General features: G+C 40.6%; 2 protein-coding genes and 4 non-coding genes across 7 annotated transcripts; 5 read left to right on the top strand and 1 right to left on the bottom strand.

Annotated features, from left to right (window-relative positions):
• Positions 1 to 647: 647 nt before the first annotated feature.
• On the top strand, positions 648 to 8,445 carry ncl (nucleolin). Of its 2 annotated transcripts, none has more exons than XM_027290332.1 (16): positions 648 to 814; positions 1,879 to 1,978; positions 2,083 to 2,199; positions 2,308 to 2,421; positions 2,995 to 3,216; positions 3,430 to 3,570; positions 3,961 to 4,044; positions 4,228 to 4,351; positions 4,636 to 4,772; positions 5,076 to 5,202; positions 5,521 to 5,657; positions 6,112 to 6,241; positions 6,528 to 6,670; positions 6,869 to 6,995; positions 7,260 to 7,552; positions 7,690 to 8,445. In XM_027290332.1, the coding sequence occupies exons 1-16, from the start codon at positions 797 to 799 to the stop codon at positions 7,752 to 7,754; spliced, it is 2,079 nt and encodes a 692-aa protein (XP_027146133.1). In that variant the 5' UTR covers positions 648 to 796; the 3' UTR covers positions 7,755 to 8,445. The 2 variants fall into 2 exon arrangements, with proteins under 2 accessions (XP_027146133.1, XP_027146132.1); XM_027290331.1 differs by having other exon boundaries at positions 650 to 814; positions 1,879 to 1,977; positions 2,085 to 2,199; positions 2,992 to 3,216.
• Positions 2,762 to 2,899, top strand: LOC113748051 (small nucleolar RNA SNORA57). Its single transcript, XR_003464090.1, has one exon. It is a non-coding gene; the product is annotated as a small nucleolar RNA SNORA57 (small nucleolar RNA).
• Positions 4,083 to 4,150, top strand: LOC113748049 (small nucleolar RNA SNORD82). Its single transcript, XR_003464088.1, has one exon. It is a non-coding gene; the product is annotated as a small nucleolar RNA SNORD82 (small nucleolar RNA).
• Positions 4,843 to 4,980, top strand: LOC113748050 (small nucleolar RNA SNORA57). The gene has a single exon (XR_003464089.1). It is a non-coding gene; the product is annotated as a small nucleolar RNA SNORA57 (small nucleolar RNA).
• LOC113748047 (small nucleolar RNA SNORA75) lies at positions 6,308 to 6,442 on the top strand. Its single transcript, XR_003464086.1, has one exon. It is a non-coding gene; the product is annotated as a small nucleolar RNA SNORA75 (small nucleolar RNA).
• A 4,725-nt stretch (positions 8,446 to 13,170) lies between the features above and the next one.
• On the bottom strand, positions 13,171 to 17,260 carry b3gnt7 (UDP-GlcNAc:betaGal beta-1,3-N-acetylglucosaminyltransferase 7). Its single transcript, XM_019256640.2, has 2 exons — positions 16,844 to 17,260; positions 13,171 to 15,782 (listed from the first exon to the last, which is right to left on the bottom strand). Coding segments are annotated over exons 1-2 (1,254 nt in total). The 5' UTR covers positions 16,846 to 17,260; the 3' UTR covers positions 13,171 to 14,530.
• Between the last annotated feature and the right edge of the window lie 2,562 nt (positions 17,261 to 19,822).

Genomic DNA, 19,822 nt, shown 5'->3' with positions numbered 1-19,822 from the left:
TTCTCTTACTTGTGGTGGAGGAGAAACACAGCAGCATGAAACTGAAGTAGTAAACTAGCACTTCTAGTATGTACACTAGTACATGTAGCACACGTGCCGCGTGGTAAGCGACATGTGGGTTAACCTGACTGTAGGTAGTCTGATCTCGCGAGGCCGGCTGTCTCGTAAGATCAACACGTGGTTGATGGGCGGCTGCAACTGGCTCAAACCACGTGGTTCATATAAACAGCTGCATGCGACTTGAAGACATGCTGTGCCGTGTGGCCATATAACAAATATTTATTTATGTATTATATATATTCTCTATACATTTAAAGCCAAATAAATAAAATTATAAATAATTAAAAAGAAAAATCTGTCTAAATCCACTATATCACACTTGTGTCTTAAGACGTGGACATTTCAAACAGGTTTTGACAATATCACGTGGGTTATTTTTGAAATCTATTTAATTAATTTATTTACTGTAAATAAAACCCCCGCTTGTTTCCGTGGAGTAATGACACTGTAGTAATCATGTTTTTCATTATATTTTTTTTTTCATATCGCCTCTGTATGTAGGCGAGTGCGCGGGCACGATGTAAATGTTTCCAGCTTGTGATTGGTGGAAACAGTCATGTGGGCGGGTCGGCGTGGACGCGCAGAGCAGGAGAGTAAGGAGCGCGTCTTCGACATATCTGTCTTTCCTGCCTAATGTCCCACCGAGTAGGCTGAGCCACGTGTGTGTGTTAGTTATTTCCTTACTTGTCTCCAAACGTCCAGTTCCTTGTGTTTCGTTGAAACACACAGTAGCACCATGGTGAAGTTAGCAAAGGTAAGAAATTGTAATTTTTTTTATTTTTGTATTCATGGTTCGTGATAGAAAGCTGTGTTTACGCATGAGGCCTTTATTTTTTTTTTTTATTGCGTTCAAGTTGCTGCGTGTGTGAGCACAAAATGAAAGTGGCAGCGAGGGAAAATGTCAGCTCATGCACCGCAGCTGCTGCTTTGTTCGTTTATTACATCGTTTTTCTAAAAAAAAAAAAAAATGGGAGGAAAAAAAAAAGTCTACTTCGTCGAAGCGTGGTGTAAATGCGCTCGTACAAAATGTTTCGCCTTCGTTGTGATCGGCCATGTTTGGACCGTGCTGCTGTTTTTCCGGCCTGGCCTGCTAACGCTAAAGACGGCACTCATGCGCACTCTCGGTTTTAAGCATTCACAAAGAAGAGAAGCGACATTAAACTACATGCCACATAAACACGTGTGCTAATACTGATATTTTATGTACATTTATTAGAGAAACACGACGCTAGCTGTCGTGTGGTTTGTGGTTAACATCCCGCTAGCCGATGCTAACAGCCTGAATGCAGAACTGCAGCTCATTTCCGTCGAGTTGTTGCCATGCAGATTATCATTCATCGTGTTTCGCCTTTTTTTCAAATGGCGTCAATAGGTTTTTTTTTTTTTTAAATAAAACGGGAGCACGTTGTTCTGCTTTCTGTCGGCATGCGTCCGTGAAATTAGCCCACATGCTACATGCTAACAGCCCGACCTCCTGAGCTCCACGTGGGTTGTGCGCCTGCTCCGAGTGACACACGAGGTGAAAAACCAACACCGGGGGTCCACGTTACCGGCCAGACCCGCGAATAGTTTATCTCTAAACAAAGCTCGTGTCAGATAATTGTTGGTGTGATTAAATCATGAGTTTTGATAGAGGCGCGAGGTTCCGGTGTTTAACTTTTAAAAGCGCCTCATGGTGGAAACCCCAATGCCAGCAGACATGCTGGAGTAGGTTATCTAGAGAACAATACCACAGGATTTCATTCTGTGATTTGAGCTGTGTGACCATGTGTGTTTTTTTTATTTATTTTAAATTTGCTTTTATTGCTCTTCTCACAGGCAGCAAACAAGCAAGCAACCCAGAAGAAAAAAGCCCCTCCACCCCCAAAAGAAGTGGAGGAAGAGTCCAGTGAAGAGGAAAGCAGCGAGGAGGAAGAGGTGCAGTATATATTTTGACTTTTTTCTGTCTTTATTGTTGTATCTGTGGACATTTAAAGTAATTACCAGTCAATTTTAACTTTTTTTTGTTTGTTTTTGCTTTGCAGACTCCTCCACCTAAAGCAGTGAAGAAAGCCACACCAGCCAAAGCCGCCCCGGCTGTTAAGAACGGCGCCGCTGCCAAGAAAGCAGAAAGTGAGGATGAGGATGATGACGATTCTGGTAAGTGGTAAAATGTCAAATGTGCATGTCCACCCGTTGAAATTCAAGTTCACAGATAACACAGGTTGACACATTTTCACTAACTGGAAATGTCAATGTAACCTACAGAGGAGGAGTCTGAGGAGGAAGCCCCCCCACCAAAGAAGACCCCTGCAAAGGCAACACCGGCCAAATCCAAGGCTGCCCCTGCAAAGGCTGAGGAGTCGGATGATGATGATGATGGTAAGATATAAAGCCGTGCTCGTGGCAGAAAGTAATTTTGTAATTCATTTGGGGAAATAATGATATTTAGTTCTAAACTAATTATTGCTTAATAGCTTGCTTTGTACTGTGTTGGTCATAGACCTCGCTGTTAATGTCTTAGTTGAATTAAAAAACTGTATTTGGTAAGCAATTAATGAGATTATGATCCACATGATCATGAACACAGTATTTGCTATTAAACACATCAGAGATATTAATGTGTATGAAGTGTTTAGCCTTTTCCCCTCCAATTTTATTTAAAAAAAAAAGCTTTCATTGTAGAAAATTAAGGACTGAAATTGATTTCTACTGACCACCCCCTCCATTTCTTGGCATGCATGTGGTTGTGTAGTACTCATGTGTGTAATGTACGGAGGAACAGTGAATGCAGCGCTATGTCTTCGGTACTGGTGTGTATTATCGTCTGCCGGTTCTATCCTCAATCGCTGTTACAATTGTCCTCGTTTATACGTTTGTTGGGTGTTTAAGGTTTCACTTGGTAGATATTTTTTCTGAAATGCACAATTCTCATGTGTATATCTTCTATAGATGAGTCTGAAGAAGAGGCCCCACCACCTAAGAAAGCAGCCAAGCCTGCAGCTAAACCCGCTGCCAAGGTAAAAGCCGCACCTGCAAAGGAGTCTGATGATGAAGAAGACGATGATGAGGATTCAGAAGAAGAGGCCCCACCTCCCAAGAAAGCCACCCCAGCTAAACCAGCTGCGAAGGCCAAGGCTGCCAAAGAGGAGTCTGAAGACGACGATGATGAAGATGGTAAGATTGAACCTTTGATTCTTTCTGTTTTTTGACTTTTGGCGACAAGTTTGAGCTGCCTTGTGAGCTACAGTATGATGATCAACAAGGGACTTAATACTGATTTTTGTGTGATGTCACCTTTTTATGGATCTGATGCAGGTTAATGGCGGGTGCTCAATGATTTGAATTTGGTCACAATGACTGACTCACTTAATGTTTGTGGTTCTTCAGACTCTGAAGAGGAGATGGACACCACCCCTGCTCCAGCTGCAAAGGCTAAGAAAGCAGGAATGGTGAAGGCCAAGGAAGAGTCTGAGGAGGATGATGACGACGATGAAGAAGATGATGATGATGAAGAGGAGGAAGAAGAGGGTAAGTTTTAAGAGACACACAGCTGACATGGACAAGTGGCCAAATTAATATAGACTATTCGCTAAAGGCAGACTAAATGTACATGAATGTTTCTGCTTCATCCGCATCGTGTGACTGTGCTCTCACTGTGGCGCACGTGTCAGAAAAGTCCAAGGTATATGTAATAAACGGCAAATGTTGTAGTTTGATGTGTGGTCAGGAGACAAACCCCCAAATAACCAATACATGTTTTGGACAGACAATAGTGTTGTCTTAAATTAAATCAACAGGGATTACATTTATGGTGAGCTTAATGGACATTATTACACCACCTGTTCGAGACTCCCTTCCTTTGTTTTGGCTAAATTGTTGTCAGTGAATTTATGATACAATTTTTTTTTTTTCCTGCAGAATCCCCAGTGGGTGCTACAAAGAGGAAGGCAGAGGGGAAGAAGGAAACACCACCTGCCAAGAAGGCAAAGTCAGAAGGCGATGGTAGGAATGAATGCACTGACCCAATCAATAAAATTTCAACAATTTATGATGATCAACAAGGGACTTAATACTGATGTGTGATGTCACCTGTTTTATTCTGAATTTGTCTGGTGTAATTCATATACTAAATACATTTTTTCACAATAAATGAAACTCAGTTGGGAATGTGCTTTATTTTACCAGGTTTCTGTCTATTTGTTGGAAACTTGAACTCCAACAAAGACTTTGAAGAAATCAAATTGTCCCTGAGGAAGTTCTTCTCCAAGAACAGCCTTGAGGTCGCCGATGTCCGGTTAGGTGGATCCAAGTAAGTAATAAGCTTTACTGTAAATACAAGAAAGTATCAGGATGCATCAATCATTTCTCTTCTGATATAATTTTGTTTAAATACCCAAATGACTTGGGATGAGTGCCAATGCTGTCTACACATCATTGCATGGCAGTGATTGAGAAACTGTATTTTATGTAGATGTATCACTTCTAATTGATCTAGTAATTAAAAGATGACTAAACATTAACTAAGTTGTCGCTACCTTTTAGTCCTGTCTTGAAGCAGGAATGTTTAATGGTTCTTGTGACTTGCCTCAACAGGAAATTTGGCTATGTGGAATTCTCATCTGAGGAGGACATGCAGAAGGCACTGGAGCTCAATGGCAAGAAGGTCATGGGTCAAGAGCTGAAGCTGGACAGGGCCAGAAGCAAAGACAGCTCACAGGAGGGCAAGAAAGGTAAAAGATGCTTCCCAATACCAGTACTGACATTCATGCTAACTGACATATGTCTTAAATGGCAACACCCCCTCCATTTCTTGGCATGCATGTGGTTGTGTAGTACTCATGTGTGTAATGTACGGAGGAAAAGTGAATGCAGCGCTATGTCTTCGGTACCGGTGTGTATTATCGTCTGCCGGTTCTATCCTCAATCGCTGTTACAGTTGCCTTTTGGTATTGACTCTGCAGAGTTTCCCAATGTGTATGTTTTCAAGAAAGTTAAAAAAAGTCCTTATACTGACGTTTATATTTGCCCTACAGAGAGGGATGCACGGACACTGTTTGTAAAGAACCTTCCTTTCTCTGCGACCGTTGAGGACCTGAAGGAAGTCTTTGAAGATGCAGTTGATGTGAGGTTACCTCCAGGCCAGAACGGTTCAAACAGAGGGTAAGAGCAAGCCTAATAGACATAATTATTAGCTCATTATCTTGGACCAGATGACACCAACAGGAAGAATACATAGGAAACACAAGAAAGCTCCATGTGAGCCCTGAAATCTGACTAGACAGCGTATGACACCAACCTTACTCATAGGCTATATATAGTTGAAGATAATTGGTTCTCCACCAGTTTTCAAATTTATAAGGTGTCAAGATCTGCTTTTTGTTTCTTGCTACTCAAACCTGCCATTCACATGTAGGTGACTGTTAATTAGCAGTATTCTAGACTTGTTTCAGACAAATAATCTCTTTTCTCCTGTGACAGCATTGCCTACATCGAGTTCAAAACTGAGGCTGAAGCAGAGAAGATGCTGGAGGAGGCTCAGGGAGCTGACGTACAGGGAAGGTCCATCATGGTTGACTTTGTAGGAGAAAAGAGCCAGAAGGGATCCAAAGTAGCAGGTAAATCTATGGACGTTTTCTAAAGCTACATGCATTAGTATTAACTGTAATACTAGTAAAGCGGCATTGACCAAATCGACATTCTACCATTACCCCGTGGTTAGGCGAAGCAGTTAGCTCTTGATGCTTTGCACTGCTCAGTCCCACTTTGTGTAGAGTTAATGTATCTTGATCATTGACTCCAATCAAAACATGTTGTCTGCTTTTAATTGAGATTGAGCACTTTAGATGTATTGCTTAAGACTAATGATTATAAAGCAATATAATGCTGTACGTATATTTACATGTCACTGGAACTATTTTAATAGCAAGAAGCTGCATTTGTAACCAGTTATACTTTCTAAGTGTGTAAGGCCTTTGAGTTAGTCTATCTACGTTTTAGTCCAGGAGATCATAGAAAATGCTTTATCTTTGGATTTTCCTCACCAGCTGCCTCTTTCTTCTCCCTCTATAGCATCAGGAGCTTCCAGTAAAACACTGGTAGTGAATAATCTGGCCTTTAGTGCCACAGAGGAAGTCCTACAATCCACATTTGAGAAGGCTGTCTCAATTAGGATTCCACAGAGAGATGGCAGACCTAAAGGGTAAGTGTCTTTTGTATGGCATCATCATCCTTCAGACTCATACTGCATAGAATCTGAAACGGATGCACCTTCTCATGAGCTCCTCTTAATCTTACCCATGATTCTGCATGGATTCGCACGAGAAGCAGAGCCCCGTGCACAGTTAGAACAGGCTCACCCTACACTCATATGGGTGTTGCCTATGTCTGCTGTGCAACAGTAGAAATGTCTAATTTAGAAATCATTTGACACTCTATTTTCCAGTTTTTTGTTTTTTCCCATTCCTAACATTTGCTTCTTTCTTTAGCTTTGCTTTTGTAGAGTTTGAGAGCACAGATGATGCTAAGGATGCCCTAGAAAACCTCAACAACACAGACATTGAAGGCCGGTCGATCCGTCTGGAGTACAGCCAAAACAGTGGCAGAGGAGACGGAGGTAGAGGAAACTCAGGTAGGTCTTCGAATTTCAGCCTCATGCAAAATTGCCTTAAAGATCCAGACGTAAGCCAGATGTGATGAAAACTTAATCTCCTGAAACTCTGTGATGAATCAAAGATAGTCAAGTCCTGATCTGGTCTGCATGGTGTTTTAGCTTGATGGAGGCTAAGCCTTTAGCCAGAGTTTTAATGATCTCCTTCTCTGCTCCCAGGTCCAACAAAAACTCTCTTTGTCAAGGGTCTCTCCGAGGACACAACGGATCAGACCCTTAGGGATGCATTTGAGGGTGCTGCAGCAGCCAGGATAGTTACAGACAGAGAGACAGGGTCATCCAAGGGGTAAGTCTATAGAGGTGTAAATGTTCCCTGTGGCTGTTCACTCTTCTCGTGAGCACCGCTCTGTCCAGCAGTGGCAGTGTACGGATTCGCATGAGAAGTAGAGCAAACTCGCAGTTTAACAGGCAGCTACCTAGTGGGAGTTGCCCATGTCTGATGTGAAACAGTTAATCCAGTGACTGAAATTTAAAGTACTCATTATTTATTAATCTAAACATTTAGCAGCTTTCCACATGACTTAGTCCTTTCTTCTGCTTTCCCACGCAGCTTTGGCTTTGTGGACTTTGACAATGAGGACGACTGCAAGGCGGCCAAAGAAGCCATGGATGATGGTGAGATCGATGGCAGCAAGGTGACCCTGGACTACGCCAAGCCGAAGGGTGAAGGTGGCTTCCGTGGAGGTCGAGGTGGTGGATTTGGCGGCCGCGGTGGTGGCAGAGGAGGCCGCGGTGGCTTTGGCGGAGGCTTCGGCGGCGGCTTTGGCGGTCGCGGTGGTGGTGGCAGAGGAGGCGGAAGGGGAGGCCCTCGTGGAGGTGGACGCGGGCGTGGTGGCTTTGGAGGTAAATTAATTTAAAAGAAGATTGCTTAAAGTCAAAGGTTTCATACGGTTTCCCTTCGAGGGTCAAAGAGTTCTGGGAATTGAGTTGAGTGAACATGATGATGCTGTTCTGTAAACTAACGTTTGTTCTCGTTTTAGGTGGAAGAGGTGGCGGTGGATTTGGAGTCAAACCCCAGGGGAAGAAAATCAAGTTTGATGACTAAATCCTTAGTCTGTTTTACTTTTTGAATGGACTCTGGTTTCATCACTTTTCAGAGCTTTTGGACATTCCAGAAAGCGTCATTGATATATATTTAACTGTTAATGGGCATTTTAGCCCTTTATTTAGACCCCTCAAGCGTTCCCACCCTTCTGTGCCAGAGTGGTACTTCTGACCTTCTCAGCTCAAGTACTGAATGTCCCTAATGCAAACCTGCAACCCTCACCCTCATTAGCTTACTTGCTTTTCCGAAGGAGTAAAATGGAATGGGTCTGGCAAACAAGTTTGCTGTGAAAAAATACGCTCGTTTTTGTCAGATTGTGTAAATTTAAACAGTTTGTATGATTTCATTTTACCTTTTGTAAAAAAAAAAATACACCTGTATCCATATGTTTTGTTTTTATTTTGTTTGTTGTTTAGTTTGCTTTAGGTGCCAAGTTTTACTGTAATGTGCAAAGCATATTTTGATAGAAGATTCGAGTCAGTGCTCTAGAGTTGGGTGTTGAGAAATATGGCAAAAGTGTTATGTCATATCTGTTTGGTGGGGCACAATCAGTGTCTGAGTCACAGGGGCTGAGACCTCTTATGTATGTAACATAAAATATTTGTAGTGCATTGACTAATTTTTTTCCCATCTGAAAATCCCAAGATTTTCATGTGATTTAAATAAAATCTTGTAGGTGGTGATTTTTAAATGTCTGTCCTCATTGCACCTACGTCCATCTGAAGAGTTGAATGTATGAGCAGGGTCCCATAAGCATCAATTTAGAACAGTCAGTCACTGTTTGAACACAGTAGGAGAGTATGATTGATGCTAGCTGTATCTAATGCAACAAAACATCCTGCAATAAATCTTTATGAAGCTTGTTAAAATCTTAAGACTACAACTAATTGAGTCAACTCTAATTATCGAGGGCGCTGTTGTTGCATTATATTAATGTCTATAATAGTATCCAACCCATGGGAATGGACAGTTTTAGTTCTACAAGCAATAGTGACTAAAAGTAACCTTATCTAGACTTTGTTGCACTGCTTTAAAAAAAAAAAGCTCCATCACTGTCAAGCTGCTGTCTGACTAACCTTTTTATCCACCAGGTGGCAGTCTTCATTGGGTAGCTTTCTTAGTCTGTTCTAAACAGGGAAACTGCATATTGAATACTTGTACACAAGTCATATTGGAAACTAAACTGAGGGCCTTGACAGCTTCGGAGTTTTGCATTTTAATCACATCTCCAAACTATGATTATATGCCCCAAACCAATGTTAAAGTGACTGCCTTCCTTTGGGAAATGCACAAAAGTCCACAACCAGCAAGGAAACCAGATGAAGCCCATGGTTCCAACATAAACTGCTGCTGGTTTTAATGTGCAAGGGCCTCTTGCAGATCCCTTTTGAGCACCTTATTCACTTGGTGTACCTCCTGCTGGTTATTTCTCTTATGAATGTAAAGATGACATTGAGCATTTGAACCTCCTACAAAATTCAGAGCATATAGAAACTCAATTTTTATGTCTTTGTAGGAGTTCTTGCCCTAAATCAGTAGCAGCTCAAAAGGCAAATCTCACCATGGGGGAAATTAACATTTAGGTAATGGCCAATCATTATCAAAAATTAGTGTGTAGGGATATGAGGAAGTTAATGGCTTTTTTATAGTACCAAGAACAACAAAGCTAAATGCATACAGTAATGTATAGGCCAGTAAAGTTGCACACTAGCAACAGGACATAACAATGACCCTGAGCAGCTGGACAAGTCTCTGTCTCTCTCTCTGTCACACTACCAGACAGGGGGACAGCATCATGCTGTCATCCTGAGGTCCTGGTAGCTGAACAGGGATCTTTGTTCCCTGAAGGTGCCTGGGCGTGAGGCACTGATGATGGCACCACTGAATACCTCCATTTAGAGATTTGTTGCCCCCCGCCTTGAATGGTGACAGAGGTCATGCTAGTATTTCTCTGTGGCGTTCGGTCAGCCATCTAGAATGACCTGTGTGCTTTCTTTTCCATCTCCAAGTTCATCTTTGATCGCTTTCCTGCCGTGTTTTTTGTGCGTTTATTTCCTTTTTTAACAGCCATACAGCAGATCATTAACATGAGCTCCATCAATCATACAGTATAGCTGTGGAATAAAAGTGTGTAAAGTGATGTTCCCTCTATTTTCACATTGTTGACTAAGCACTGATCATAAAACTGTTTTGATAAAGCACCATACCGAGTCAATAGGACATTGTGAAGAGGAGAGCGCTCAGAGACTGATACTTTATCTCATTTGTTTAGAGGCTGGTCTAAATAGGGCCCTCTTTAAACTGGAGTATACTGTCCTCCTCACAATGGATCTTTGTCGAGTACATGGTGTCCTATAGCACAGATGTACTATGAAGTCGCATTGCCTTGGCCTCTTTTCCAGTGTGTCATGGGGAGTCAGGGTCCTTGAGTGAAATGACAAATGAGAATCAATCTTCTTTACATTTCCTGGATGTGTGTAACAGAGAAGAACATACTGTACTTGATTTCTTCAATGCAGAACAATGCATGTCACCCTTATGCAACACACTCATTTGCAGTGTCATAAATCAGATGCTCATGTTTGAACTGGAATAAAATCAGTGTTGTTTTCACTCTTTGTGTTTGTAAGGATTAAACAAATTATATATAACGAGTTAATTGGCGACATTTAAATGTGTAGGTAAATAGAGCCAGGCTAACTGTTTCCCAACCAGTGCTGTGACTTCATATTTAGTACACACATATTAGAGTGACATCAATATAATTACATTTTTAACAAGGAAGTGAACCGGTATACTTCCCAAAACATCAAACTATTTCTTTAACTGCAGCATATTTGCCTAAACTACACTACTGGATGTAAAAACCACATTTGGTGAACTGAAACACATCAGCATTAATAACTGTCACGACATTGCCCGATGCCTGAGAGGCTGTCTGTAGGTTGAGGAATGTCCTTTTTAATTTTAGCCCAAGCAACAACATTAGCCATGCCAATGATGGTGCTCCAGAGGTCTTTGAAGAAAATAGAGAGCTGGTGTGAAAGCTTGCAGTCCCTTCCAGCCAACCTATTGACCAGGCTGACATCAAAAGCTTCCTCCAATTAGTGTTAACAAATATGCAACTCCAGGTTGGAAAGCTGGGTGTGTGCTCACATACAGTCAAATATCATCACTGGAGTGGTACATTTACACTAGATGATGTAAATTTTGGCTGGTGGTTGATAAGTCAATTCTTCCTGCCGTAAACACTGTTATTTGGGGGAAGTTTCACTGTGGCTGGGAATAATGTTACCTGATAGTAGATGAACAATTGATAGCTTGACAGTAACTCACCTTTTCCTGGCACATCTTTAGGTTTTTAGTTCAGGTGTTACAGGCAGTGAGGAAGTGCAGGAGACATGAGTCATTATCTCCTTTTTATCCGGTAACCACACACTTTGTTTATCACACACACACACACACACACACACACACACACACACACACACACACACACACACACACACACATGTACAGTACACAACTGAGTGTATGAATGTGCTCAAAGAAGTTCATAATAAATTACAGTTACAGTGTTTTTCAAATTCATTTTTATTGCAAAGACATTTCAAAATGGTGATTTGACTGAGAATCATTTTACAGCTCTGTCTTGAGTTCAAAACAAGTTTTAATAGTTTATGTTTAGGGATGCAATGATTTATAGACTGTAATGAAGGTATTTTTTTTTACACTACATATATACATATCATCCAGTACAGATGATCACATGAGTTTTAGTAATTGTTCAAGTAATTGAGAATGTCTCTTATGCAAAGTGGTTTTGGTGAGCATTCTTTTAGAAACCACGTGCTTCTCCTGTTCCTGCTTTGTTGCCTTTGGTTTAAGTTGCACAACTCTCAACTCACCGCTACTTTGTTGATTTGCAGTGACAGAAACACTGACTGACACCACTGAAATACCAAACAGTGATCGATCTTTATGAATTCATTTGTTAAGATAACTAGACTCCATGTTAAGGATATGAAACCAATATTTCAATATGACAAATGCAAGATTAAGACTATTAAGTCAAGCTGTAATGACCCTGTGAGGATACAGTGCTGCTGTGAGCTAAATGCCAACATCAGCAAACTATGCAGGGATGCAGCATGCTAAAAGTAGAAACTATTACCATGTTTGCCCTCCTTACCAGCAAAAAAAAAAGTAAAACAAAGGCTCATGGGAATGTCGTTGATGGTGCTAGGATGAATCAGCAAAGTTATTATAGTTCGTCCTGAGCAGGATATCAGACTTTACAGCAATCCATCCAAAAGCTGAAATCACAATGTCAGGGTGGCACTAGAGGAAAAGTCAAGCCATATATAACCTACATTTAATCAAGTAATCACAAAAGAGATGTGTCATAGGAAGGACATAAGGCGGCAACCAAAATTCAAAGTCTCACACAAGGAGTAGTTTGTGTTTCTTTGAACATGGAGATGTCAGAGAAGAATTCACTTCCACTTGTCACCCCCCTATTAACACTCACATGCAACCTGTACCTGGGCCTCCCAGAACCCAAAACAACAGAGGAAATCTGATCTCTGCTAATAAATCTACTTTGAGCACACAGTTCCTAACCACTGTTGCAATCTTTGTTCTGTTTTGTTAAAAGTCTCTCTTGTGTTAAACCTCAATAGGAACTCAATCACTGACAGTAAATGATAGGTACATTGTCAGGTCATGGTGGATATAGAAAACTGATAAAAGAGATAATTCAGCTCAAGTGTGACTCCATATGACGTGCATTGTGTTTAACAAAGAGGACAGATAAAAGATAAACATTCTTGCTACGCCTCTACATTTGCAAGTGCACCTCTTGTGAAAGACTACCGAGGATTCGGTTTCTGTATGTTTTTTTTTTTTTCGTCCTTTGTCCTGAAAAAGATTGTGGAGAACAAAAAGAAGGCATTTGTTTTGTTTTGCATTGCCTTCCTTTTTTTTTTTTTTTTTTGGGTCAGCTTAAAGTTCTAAATAGTATCATTACTGTTACCTGCCAGTCACGGTTCTGCTCAGTGAACAGACACACTTAACATAAACAGTGTGAAATTAAACACCAAGTCTAGAGCACGTATAGCTGCTTTCTGGAAATGAAGACAAAATAGACGGTGGGAATATTTTTCATAACAGGTAACAAAAGACTGTTGGAGAAAGTTGTGTCATGTTTCTTTTGATATTCCAAAATGGACGTTCTGTAAACGTTAGAACAGCAGCTGTTCTTTTTTATAGTCGAACATAGTTATTTGACATCTTACAGTTGGCAGATACTGAAATCACAGAAAACAGAATATACTTGTTGGTTGGACACTTTTGTTGCATGTCTCGAAGTGCATTTTTCAGAAAACAGCCACTCTAGGACAGATTTTCTCTGGGACAGATTTTCAAAGACGACAGTATTGTCGAGATGTTTATTTACAAGTGACATTCTATGTACATTTTGATTTTTACAGATATTTACATCACCTAGACATAATCATCACCCACTACACCCACAACATTCAGCTTTATAGTCATTGAACATTTCATTACTAATCCTCATCTGATGCTTTAAATTAAATAGAAGGACCCCACATTACCCCCTTTTATTGGGGTATGATTAAATTAACATATCATAAACTCGTACCAGCAATAGTTTTAGTTCACAGTGTCATTGTAAACCCTCTACCAAATCCATGTCAAGTATATCAGCACATTCAAATCCACAGACAGCATACAAGTAGTTTAGACATTTCCTTTTTAAATTTACAGTAGTATGGGAGTAGTAGACATCAGATCAAGTCAGTCACACACACCCCCCCCCAAAAAAAAAAAAAAAAAAAAAAAAAAACGAGTGCAAGGACCTCTACGGTACAAAAAGTGATTTAAATCTTACTTTAGGAAGATGTAATCCATGTGAAGATAACAGAATCATGGTTACACAAGGTGACCAATGATGAAAATGAAGTTTCTTAACCAAATCACTGAGGTAGAGAGAGTTGTTTCTTTCTCTTACTTGAAGCTATTTGAAGCCTCAACAGCATGCCATACCGGTCAGAGTGAAGGCAGTGTGTAACACTTAATACAAACCCATAATGCTAACATATCTACAGGCTGTGCACCCATATATTTTCAAGATTAAACTAAGTCAAACATTATTTCCCTCCGACATATCCGAAAGCACAATATGCTAAAGAAAATAAAACATATTCATGGTTTTGTTTACCACTCGTTCTCACAATATATATATATATTTTTTTCACTTTTTTGATGTGTATTCACATTAATGGGTTTGCTATCCTTGGTGGTTTGGTGCCAGCTGCCACTGCCACAAGACTACAGGTTACTACTGGTTACTGGCCAATGAAAAACCACCACCGTATCGAAGAACAAATATAGGTGTTGGCCACAAAAAGGGGCTGGGGAGGGGGCTGTCCTCCCATTGATGTAGCAGCTCACCTTTGGTCATTGTTTCTGAATCTGCATGCTGACAGTGTGAGTTCTTCACAATGCCAATATAAATACACAATTCTAAATAAAAAAAAAACTCTATATAATTTACTTTGATGTTTGAGAAAAATCCTCAAAAAAATTGCATTACTGCACAGAAACAGCAAATTGAAATATTGCCCACAGTCCTTCTCCACATAAAGGAGATTTTACTGGGAAGTCTGCCTTTGACTCATGCATCATACTAGTATCCACCGAGGTGCAGCTCATCTTGTTGGCGCTGTCTTCACCTGGTGTTACCCATCGAGCTATAGGATCTCCACTTTTTGCGAGCAGACCAGGTCGCTGTTGACCAGATTCCACATGTGCATGAGGTCCGATGGGAGCAGCTTGTGCACCACAATCATGCTCCTAAAGAAACAGGGTTCTCTGTTTAGTTTACTGTTCTTATTTTTCACCAGGCCAAACGTCTTAAAGGCATTGTGTTTTATAGGAGTGACCTGAAGCACCTCCAAACACATGCCCAAGAAGACATCATCGATGGGGTAGAGCTCCAGGGTGTCTGTCACCCAGTGAAGCCTCCTTGCCAGGGTCCCATCCATCAGAAAACCACCCCCGCCTGCATAAGGAGGGTAGTGTGTCTTATTATACAAAGCCTGGGGGATATAGTATTTGTTTTCCTTTTTACGAATGGGCTTAGCCTTGAAAATCACATCCCCCACAAACAGGTTCTTTGCATGATTGGTGCTCTCTAGATATTCAAAGATGTTCTCCACGCTGACAAAGACGTCATCGTCCCCTTTGAAGATATAACGTACTCTGGGGCAGTAAGTGTGGAACCACTTGAGGAAGTGAGTCTCTTTAAGAGTGAGGTTAAAGAAGCTATCCATGAAGTCCCACTGGAGAATATCCCTGTAGATGTAGTCCTCGTACTCTACTAGCTTCTGATGGTTTGCTCTTTCTGCCTCATTGGAAGGTTTACCAATAAGGAAGAGAGTTTTAATCCTCTTGCCGTCAACCACCTGTTCTTTGCCCCAGGTTTTTCGGATGACTTCCCTGCGATCATGCTGAGTTGCCACAGATTTTATTACCATGAGCAAATATATGTCCCCTGTGCACTTCTCTGGGTGGTTGAGGAGCATTGGAAAGTATCGGCAGTGTCGATAAAGCATGAACTGCTTGAAATTTTGCTCCAGGCTCCTGAACCAGTCCTGACTTGACAGGTTATGGTTGGCAGTACAGTTGGAACTGGTTACATCCCAGGTTCTGGGGCTGCTGCCCTCAGTGATCATAGGCTCCTCTGTGGTGGCCTGAACTTTAGGAACCAGTTTGTGTTTACTAGACTTCCAGAAGCTTTTTATCTCGTGGTACAAGCCAGTCTTCTCTCCAAGAGCAGTTGCAGACTGCACTCTTTCCACCTCCATGCGTGCCTGCCTCTCGAGTTCAAAGGGAGTCCCCATATTGATGCTGCCTCTCTGGACAACAGTTAGTGCCACCACAGCGAGGAAAAACATGACACTCACCCTCTTGTACACCCTCCAGCGATCTCGGTTGTTCATCCTGAGTGATAAAGACAAAAAAAACAACAAAAAAAACAGTCAGAAATGGGGCAAAATCATCGTTTGGCAGATTTTTGCTGGACATTATTCTTTTTTTTCTTTTTTGAACTACAAATTCAACATATAATAAAACCAGAATAAAAGTAAGTAGTAAATCAGATCTATATGATTTGCAATCACAACCACTTTAAACAGTTGTACTAGGATTGAAACAGATTAGAACTGCAACAGCAATAAGGCTAATGAAAATATAGAAATATATAACAAGAAATCTATGCAAAAATGCACACATACATAATTACCTCAATACGCACTGTTTCATGCATAGCAGAGTAAAGTAAAGCAGAGGACATATTGTCACCATGAATAGGTTCCCACATGATAACATGATGTCCGGAGGTATATTTGATGTTTTATGTTCAGCCAGCGGATCAAAAAAATACCCTGAGGTGTGGTTGTCGTTATACTAACATCACTGTGCGCTTTTGCTGGAAGTAATTTTTGCATACAGACAATGCAATGGGATACAATAGATGATAAGTGATAATCTAATGCAAATGTGATAATCTAATGCAAATGTTTCATGACTATTATTATTATTATTATTAATGTTGTTATTACTACTATTATTGTTCTGTGGAATGTTTTTGGAAAGTGAAGTAAACTCCCTGGAACTTGCCAGATCTCATATCCACGACCCCCAGAGACACTCCCATGTGGCCCCTCTATGGAGGGATCTCTCTCACACGTTTACACGGCTCACTGTCCCACTCTGTATTCCTTTTTGTTCGTGTTTTTTTTTTCTCTTTCTCCCCCCACACAAACAAGCTTAAACAAGTGACACAAGATACAGTCCTCTCTGAGTTTCAGCATCGGAAGCATGTTCTCAAGTTAAAATCTTTGATGAGTAACTTCCAGGAGTTTTAAGATTTTGAGCTGTGTGTGACGGTACGATGCCAGAAAAGATTCGACCAAAACATGGCAAATCAGGTAAACATCATGTTAAAATGATGAAATGTTTAAAAAATATATCTATATATACACAAAATAGACGCCACTTACATTTTCTCTTATGCTTTTAGTCGATCTGTGATGGTTTCTTGAAGAGAATAAACCAATCAAAACAAAAAAAAAGCCGATTATTGAAAAGAAAAAGAAAAAAAAAGAGCGATGTTTTAAGTCTCTTTGTACAAAATGATCAAATAATCCTTTCCATCAGTCCCGTGTCGCTCGCCCGGCGGTGCAGACGTGTGATCTGCGCTGCTGCTGAGGTCTGCGCGCACTCCCTCCCTGATCCCCTTTATAAAGGCGGACGCACGTACGTAGCCCACATACACACAAGACGTGGATGATCAATGAACAGGGGTCCAACCCGTCGTGTACACACACTAATCCATGAGCATGATACATACTAAGAATAATAATAACATGATATATTGATGATTTTGATTGTCTATTTTTTGAGCGCATTCCCCTAAATACCAGGACTATAGAGTTATTTATGGTGAAGAAACATGTTTCTGACATTAACAAATGTAAATGTAAATAATGTATAAATTCTGAATCAAGCTTAAATGTGTAATGTGTAATTTTATGGGTAAAATTCCATTAAACATTACTGACTTCAGTCTCTTTATATTTACTGTTGTTATTGTGTAGAACAAGTGAAATAAAAAAAAAGTGAATACTCCACCTCAGACTACTTAAACATGCTTGTTATTCAAAAGTTATGTGATCAGGCTCTTTATACTGCTGTCCCATACTGACATGGAGCTCATTTGAACATCTTTTTCCTACTTTATTCCAATTACTTTGTTCTATAACTATGTGCCATATTTCATAAGCTCCAAATAATAGTACCGTTTTTCAGATAAACTGGGGGGAAAAGTGCTAGATTTAGCCTTGAATGTGGTGGAGTAGAAGTATTAGGAGGCAGACAATGGAAGTCGGAGAGCGCAGACCTCTGCCAAGACCAACAGTCCAGTCTTCCATGATATGCAAACCTATAAGCCTAACTTGTCCCGGTTGATCCTTTCTAGTATGTTTCTGACGTCAACAATAGGTTCCGGCATTAATGAGCCAACACAGTGCATACAGATCTTCGAGCTTTACAGCCATTGTTTGAGTAAGGATTGCATCTGAAATATTTATGATAGCCTGCTGATCATTGTGTGACTTTTATGAAGTGCATGTGTGGAAACAGCACGTTTGATAAGTGCATTCCTCCAGCATGACAAATCTTGCCTGCAGTTAGTGGAAATCGAAAGAAGCTACAGTAAGTTTTGTTTTGTCTGAAGTCATACGAGATCTGAGAACACACAAGGTATCCTCAATGAGATGAGAGATGGATAACAAACTAATTATTATTATTATTAACAAGAAAGAACCACAACCACTCTTAACCCATGCTGTGGCAAACTCTTCCACCTCTTTATGGTCTGACGAAAGAACAACAAAAGGTCTTTCTGTGCTTCAAAACAAGATTTTTTTTCCCAATCCGAACACAGCTGTGATCCAAAATCTCTACTTCCTCTCCTTCTCTCTCCATTTCCTGGATTCAACCAGCCATCCTTCTCAGGGCCATGTGCATCCTGTTGCCTGCTGGCGGTGTTTTTTCCCGTTTTGATTCTTTTTTCCTCTCTGTGGATTCAGACTCTGCAAGTGCTGCAGAGGAGTGACGCGGTGACACCACAGTCCATCTATCTTTCCCTTCATTGGAAAGAAAGCGTTGACTCACTAGAACGTGGTTGCAACTGCAATTTTGTTGATATGCATGCTTTTTTCACTCAGCTTGAGTGTTTTAGCATCTGTCAGCTCATTGTGTTCATTCATCGGGTTCATTCTTGCTGCCATCGTGAACTTGCAGCAGCAGGTAACACAATAAAAAATCAAATCTAAAAATACAATGTAATATGTGTCCAACCCCAAAAAGCTTGCAAATAGCCAGTGAGCATAGTGGAATATTTAGCAGCTAAAGAGCCATAAATTGATCTTGGCGTTGTTGAAGCTAAAAGTAGTAGACTTTTATGAAAATAGACAACTGTTTGCTAATACTGTCTCCATAACAGCACACAAGTGCGAACAACTGCAGTTCCTTGAATGACAAATCAGTCACCATAGGCCCCCATATGAAAATGTTCTACTTCACAGCAGAAATAAACATGTTTATAGCCTGGTACAAAAAAAACAACAACAACAAACAAAGAAAAAAAAAAAACTTTCCACGTTCATTTATTCACAATTGTTTGAGCTACCAGGCATCATTCAGCTTGCCTCAGCTCCATTGACCATTTTTAGGTTAGCCAGGTGGCGGCAGAGTCAGGGCTGCAACGATGGCGGCAGCCAGGGCCACCACACTCTGAAATGTCATGGATATGACACCCATATTTATACTACGGTTCACACCTGGTTCTCTTGACCCCAAGTCACTAAAAAAACCCAATACTACTTTAACTTACTTGAAAGTACTATCATCTATCACATTAAATGACATCGCTTAAATAGTGTTCACATATGTGACATAATGAACGTGATTGGGGTGTAACTTATAATGATGACAAAATTAATTATTAACCTAATAATGATGAAACTTCCATAGCAAATAAGTGCTTTTGTCAGAAGTCAGAAGGTAAATACCAATATAGTAGAGGGGTAATAATTACAGAAGTCTACAAGGAAACAGATTTGTGAGTGTGCTCGGAAATGTGTCAAAGCTGAATTGTGAAATCTTTGTCGTTAGCTGGACTCGCCCGTGTTACACCTGTCCTCCCCCATCGTCATTCTTTCGGGGATGATTTTTTTCCTGCTCACCTTTTGTTCCAGTGTATACTGGAATGAGGATGTCAAGATAAGCCGGATGGTTAAGGTGGTAAGGAAAATAGATTATAGATTATTCTGTGTTGATCCCTTCTTCTTCTAAACACACCTGAGGGACTTGGGGGAGGATTACCTTGTGTCTTTCCCAGCTCTTGTCATCTGACTGGAATGAATGAGCCTCAGAAAATTCATCTGTCCCTCCTCCTTTGGATAAGTGGGGGGCCC

Source organism: Larimichthys crocea, chromosome XVII (genome assembly GCF_000972845.2).
Source record: "Larimichthys crocea isolate SSNF chromosome XVII, L_crocea_2.0, whole genome shotgun sequence".
In the NCBI taxonomy this organism is placed as follows: Eukaryota; Metazoa; Chordata; class Actinopteri; family Sciaenidae; genus Larimichthys; species Larimichthys crocea.
This window is presented reverse-complemented; position numbering and strand designations above follow the sequence as displayed.